This window comes from Diceros bicornis, unplaced genomic scaffold (assembly GCF_020826845.1).
Source record: "Diceros bicornis minor isolate mBicDic1 unplaced genomic scaffold, mDicBic1.mat.cur scaffold_95_ctg1, whole genome shotgun sequence".
Taxonomy (NCBI): Eukaryota; Metazoa; Chordata; class Mammalia; order Perissodactyla; family Rhinocerotidae; genus Diceros; species Diceros bicornis.
The window spans coordinates 794,417-800,020 of record NW_026691844.1 but is presented as its reverse complement, the minus strand read 5'-3'; the positions used below and the strand labels follow the sequence as shown (position 1 = coordinate 800,020).

General features: G+C 53.0%; 1 protein-coding gene across 1 annotated transcript; it reads right to left on the bottom strand.

Moving 5' to 3' along the window:
- Window positions 1-4,515: 4,515 nt before the first annotated feature.
- On the bottom strand, window positions 4,516-5,347 carry LOC131403892 (ral guanine nucleotide dissociation stimulator-like). Its single transcript, XM_058538125.1, has 2 exons — window positions 5,123-5,347; window positions 4,516-4,698 (listed from the first exon to the last, which is right to left on the bottom strand). The coding sequence occupies exons 1-2, from the start codon at window positions 5,270-5,272 to the stop codon at window positions 4,516-4,518; spliced, it is 333 nt and encodes a 110-aa protein (XP_058394108.1). The 5' UTR covers window positions 5,273-5,347.
- Window positions 5,348-5,604: the final 257 nt, after the last annotated feature.

Below are 5,604 nucleotides of genomic sequence, written 5' to 3'. Positions count from 1 at the left end.
CTGCTAATGAGTACTGTAGGTCCGTGCCAGGTAACTGAACCTGGGCCACCAAAGCAGAACATGCCAAACTAACCACTCGGCCAGGGGCCATCACTATGAATTTGCATCTAATTATAACATAAAATGCATCAATCTTTCTCTTCACTGTCACATGGTAATTCAGACATAGGTGATTTCTATATCATGTATTAAGTATCTCTTATCTGTTACCTGGCAAACTTGTGTAGCTTTGATTTTGGAATCTCCAGAATGAGCATACCCCCTGGGGGCATTATTTTCCCCGTAGAGAAGCTTGCAGCAGGCTCCTTGCCTTCCTTCCCACACTAGATCCAGAGTCGTGGAAATGGGTTCGCCTTGCACACAGCACAGAGCACAAAGGAATTACTCCACAAACATGTGATAAGTGAATAATTGGTGGCATCATCAGGTCATTCACAGAAGCCAGACTGAGAGAGAGCTTCCTTAGGTCAGGAAGGAGAAGCATTCCTTTATATTTGTGAGGTTTTAATTTGTAACATTGTAATGTGAACAGCAAGTGTACTATTTTTATCAAAACTGTGTTCTGAAGGTTTTCAAAAATCTCTAAATCTCAGAGTAGAGAAAAATCAATCTCTGTGACTCTGTTACTTGCTTCAAAGATTGTCAACTCGTATACCATCTGGCTTTGTTTATCCTCACACCAAGACCCCAAGAATTAACCAGCTGAGATGGCTGAGAGCGCATCATTTCAGCTGTAAATATTTCCGTTTCTGGTACAGATGAGGGAATTTTGGAACACAAACAAAATAACATTATCACACACAAAAATAAAAATGTCATTCGGATAATCAACTATCTAGTCAGTATCCCAAGTCTCCCAGTTTTGTCAAGGTTATTTCCTGGTTTTACATTTTATTTGAGTCAGGATCTTAATGAAACTCTTCTTTTGCAATTGGTTGATCTGTTTCTGAAGTCACTTTTAATCTGTTGTTGGTTCATGCACCTTGGGATTTGGGTGGAATATGAGTGTGTGTGTTTGTGTGTCTACACCGATGTGTGAATTCTTTCTTTCCTGGATGGGAGTGCCCTGAAAGGAAGGACCTGGGCTGTGGGAACCAGGATTTCTACTCTGCTTCTGGCTGAACTGAAAAGGCCTCCCTGGGTGACACTTGCAGCCTTCAGAAAGGAGGAGGAAGAAGTACCAAGGAATTCAAGACAATGGCTCTTGTCTTACAGGGTGTTTCCAGGGCATGATGTTCAAAATGCCGGGTGCTAAGCCTCTAGCTCCAGGTCATCAGTGGGTTCTCGGCATGAGCTCTGAGCAGTGTCTGTTCACCACCCACATGGGGAGCATTTCAGTATTTTAATTGGTAAGGTTGTGTCTGTTGTGTCTGTGGTGTCTAAGATTGGTGGCATTCCCCTGCTGGACCCACTTCTATACCTGACCCTCTCCTGCCTCATCTTTCAAAACTCCCAACAGGAAAGTTTTACATCCCTGTAACACAAATCCATATAACCACAGCACAGACTGGGGAAAAGAACACAGCCATCCCAGGGGCTACGTGCTGTATGCGCTCAGGCCAAGCTGCCCCTTTGGGACAAGTCAGTAACAACACGACTGAGTGTGTAAACTAGTGATTGTCTGAGACCATGGACCTGAGAACCTCATGGGCCCAGATGTCACCCAGGGCAGCAAGGGCTGGTGTGGGTCATTCCGTGGACAGGATTAAGGTCTATTGTCCTGGCAAACCAGAGCTCACCCCTGATCCATCAGGCCCAACTGGGGAGGAATGGCCATGATGTACCTGACAGAGAGGCTGGGGGCCTTCTAGGGAATTTCTACCCTAAAAGAATCCTACAGTGAAGTGCAGGGATGCTGGAACTCCTATTTCACAGGGAGCAGTGAGGTTTATAGAACAAAGTCCTGTTGTAGGTTTAAAAGCTGCATCATGAGTCTTTCCCTCTAGACATGAAACAAGCGGGAAAAGGACTTCCTCGGGCATGGGCCAGGATCCCAGGAGGATTCCAGTCTAGGCGAAGGGTGAACAGGGAGCCCTAGAGGCGGCCTTATGGGGATGTCCTGTCGGCCCTTAATCCATCTGCACATGGTCTTCCTCTGTCCTTGTCCGTTCCACATGCAAACTTTTATCTTTTTACATTTTTTCCTCATTTAGTGTTATCGCGAATCCAGACACTGATTAGAAAACGGCAAGTTCCAATATCTGATCCAAGAAACCTCAACAAGAGAAGCAAAAAACATTCCTTCTTCCTGGAAAGCTGTAGAAAGACAGCCACTGTCCTGGGGAAGGACATGGTCCTGGTAAGTGCTATTTGAAAGACACCCACATTTCAGTGGTTGTTGCTCTGCCTGGGAAAGTCCCTCCAACCTCTACATCCAGGGAGATGTGAGGGGCTGTCTCTGCTCCTGGCCCAGGTGAACCACACTGAAATCCACCTGTCCTCTGAGGAAGGGGGACTTGAGGGTTTCATTCAGTAGCCAGGGAGGAGGCTGGTCCTCCTCCCTTCTCCCACATACAATAAGCTGTGACCATACACAAGTTCTTAATTCAAGGAGGAAAGTGAGATTCTGTGTCTCATTTACATGAGCATAAGAAGTGAAAGAACCACACCACAACACCCAGGTTGTGACAGAAACAGGATATAACGTAAGAGTCAAATCTACCATTTACTATTAAAGAAATAATATCACTCCTCCCCAATGGGTTAACAGTGGCTGGCATGGAGATGTCAGAGAGTTGGAGGGGGTGGTGCCCTCCCTCTGGGGCTTTAGGGGAAACCAGGGAAAGTCTTAGGATGTCCTCGTTCACTCAGGGTGGGAAGAGCTGGCCCGGTGCACCCCGAGGGTCCCAGTGTCCCTGCTGGTCAGGAGGAGCTGCACTTGTAGTCTCCAGAGTGTGACGGCTCATCACCAAGGGCATGGTGGCTGAAGAGAAGAAACAGACTATTTTGGGGAACCTTCCTGAGATTCATGGCACAACTCCCTGCCCCCCTGCACTCTGATCCAAACCCTGTACCGAGTGCTCAGTCCATCAACAGCACCCCGTTTGTCCCTGATGCAGGAGGCATCATTTAGCATCACCCATTTCAGAGGATGCAACTGAATCCCAGAGAGGAGAGGGGAGCGGCCTGTCCCAGGCCTGCTCAGCAGTGGAGCTGGGATCCAGGCCCATGCTTAGCCGGAAGCTGTACTGAGCCCCTGGATTCAGTCGCTCTTGGTCCCAACACTCACTTGGCCCTGAACTGGAGGATGTCCAGTTCCTCTTTCTCCTGAAGAGCCGCATTTTGCTCACCTTCTGGTGTGTGGGCTCCAGCCGGCAGGAGACCCAGTAGCTACAGGACAGAGTGGACCTGTGAGCTACCAGGAGCCACACCTCAGGTGCCCCTCCCAGAGCCTGCCAGCAGCTGAGTCCTGGTGCCCCATGGGTCACCACGCTACGAGTTCTGAGACTGATCAGCGAGCCAGGCCACAGGCTCTGGAGCTGGCCATCAGAGAGAGTCTGCCCTGCCCTCACCCAACTCCTGTCCCCCTCACCTCTCATGGACACTGATGGGCTCCATGGCCTGGAACCAGGCCCCAAATCGCTCGTCGGGCTCCAGGTCATATGAATTTGCAGCCTGCTGGAGCAGCTGGATCCTATGGATGACTTTGAATTTCTGGGAGGAGGGACAGGATGCAGACAGGGCTTGGGTGGGGAAGGCTGCCAGGAACTTGTGCGGAGTGAGGATCTGGTCTGGGGTCTGTGCTCACTCGGGAACCCTCCTTCCTTCCCACTCCATTCAGGACTTGCCTGTCCTCACAGTTGGCTTGGATTAGTTCCTCATCCAGGAAGGTGTCCTTGATGCCAGCCCCTCCCGCACCCGCCAACGTGATGGGATGCCCAGCTTTGTGGATCTGACTCTCCCAATAAATGTAAGACCCAAGGGATGAGGCCAGAGAAAGCCTTGCCAGGGGAGGTCTCTGATTTCCACATCCCCACCCTCCCCATAGCTGCTCACGTCACACCATTTCTGGAAGTTGACCCAATTTCCCTGGAAGGGAGACAGCCAATGTCCATCAGAAACAGCCCCCTAAGCCCAGAACCAACCCCCATCCCACCCCTTCTCAGGCTGCAGGAATGTCAGGGCCCAGCAGAGGGCAGACCTTCCACAAAGAGAACTTGACACTGGGCCAGGCTCTGGGCTCCAGGGCAGGAGGGACAGGGGAGCTGAGGCCAGAGACCTTATGTAGCACACCCTCTCTGATGACAGACGGGGAGACTGAGGCCTCAGGGAGGAAGGGACAGCTGGAACACAGAAGTGCTTCCTCACTTGCAGGGGCTGATGGCACTCCCCCAGGGGCAGGGCCCGAGGGGGAGGCTGAATCCATCTCAGACACAGCCTCCTGCAGCTCTGCAGGCAGGCAGCTATGAGCTTCACCAGCCCAGGTAGACTGGTGGGGGGCTTATGTGGAGCATCTATTCACGCATTGCTAAGATGGGCCTGACTCCCCAGCTCCCAGGGGTGGCTATGGCGCTCTCATGAGAGGAGGTTTGCCAGATACTGAGAGCTCAGGTCCCAGTGCAGGGCTCTCGCCACCCAAACCTCAGGATCCTGCTCCCTGGCCCCACCTCCAGGCTCACTCACTTCCAGATCATCCTCCATCCCAATGTCCAGCAGCTTCAGGTGATTGAGGAACGTGCCCAGGAAGGGGACGACACCCTGTGAAATCAGGGTGGGAGTGGTGAGATGAGTCCCACCTCTCAGATGCCCCCATGGACCCTCCCCCAAATCCCTTCACCCCAGCCTCCTGCCCACCACAGACTCCCACAGAGAACAGCCTAGGACCCTCAGCGGCCTCCCCCCAGTTGCCCCCTCCAGGACCCCCGAACTTCCCCAGTCACCTCCCAGGGGCGGCTTTTGGCAAATCCCAGGGTATGTGGTCCCTGCCTCTCCCCTCCCTAACCCATCCTGGGCCCAGCCCTTCCAGGCCTCCTCCTGGTCACTTCAAGGGCAGGCATTTCAGGCTCTTGGGCTCCTGGAGCTGGGCTGGAGGAGGAGGGACCCCTCTCTTAGGGAGGCCTCCAGCCATGAGGTGAGTGACCCCTCCTCTGACACCTAGACCCTCCCCCTCAGGCCACCTCACCTGCTGCTGCTGCCTCTCCTGGGCTCCCTGTGGATCCATCTCATGGGTGGCCCTCACAGATGACACCTCCTGCAGGGTCAAGGACAGGCTCAGGGAGGCCATGTTCCCTTCCCCGTGTCTCCCAGGGCCCTGATCTTGGACCCTGGCCATCTGGTGTCTATGGCTGCTCCCATTCCAGGGTGCCCTGATGCTAGATCACTCCCAGCTCCAACACTCCCTCCTCTGTGCCCTTAGGCCTGCCCAGGCCCCTAAGCCTCTCTCCTCATCAGGTAAGTGTGACAAGGACTCCCCATGCCTCCCAGGGTCCCCTGAGGACTCAGTGTCATCTGACTGTCACCAGTGCTGTTCCCTCCCCCATCGAGGAGGAGGAGCACAAAGCTGCTGTACATTCCTCTCCCCCTTGTACCTCATCACCCCTGTGAGGCCTGCACCACAGATCATCTCCCTCCATTTCCCAGATGAGGAGACCGAGGCCCACAGAG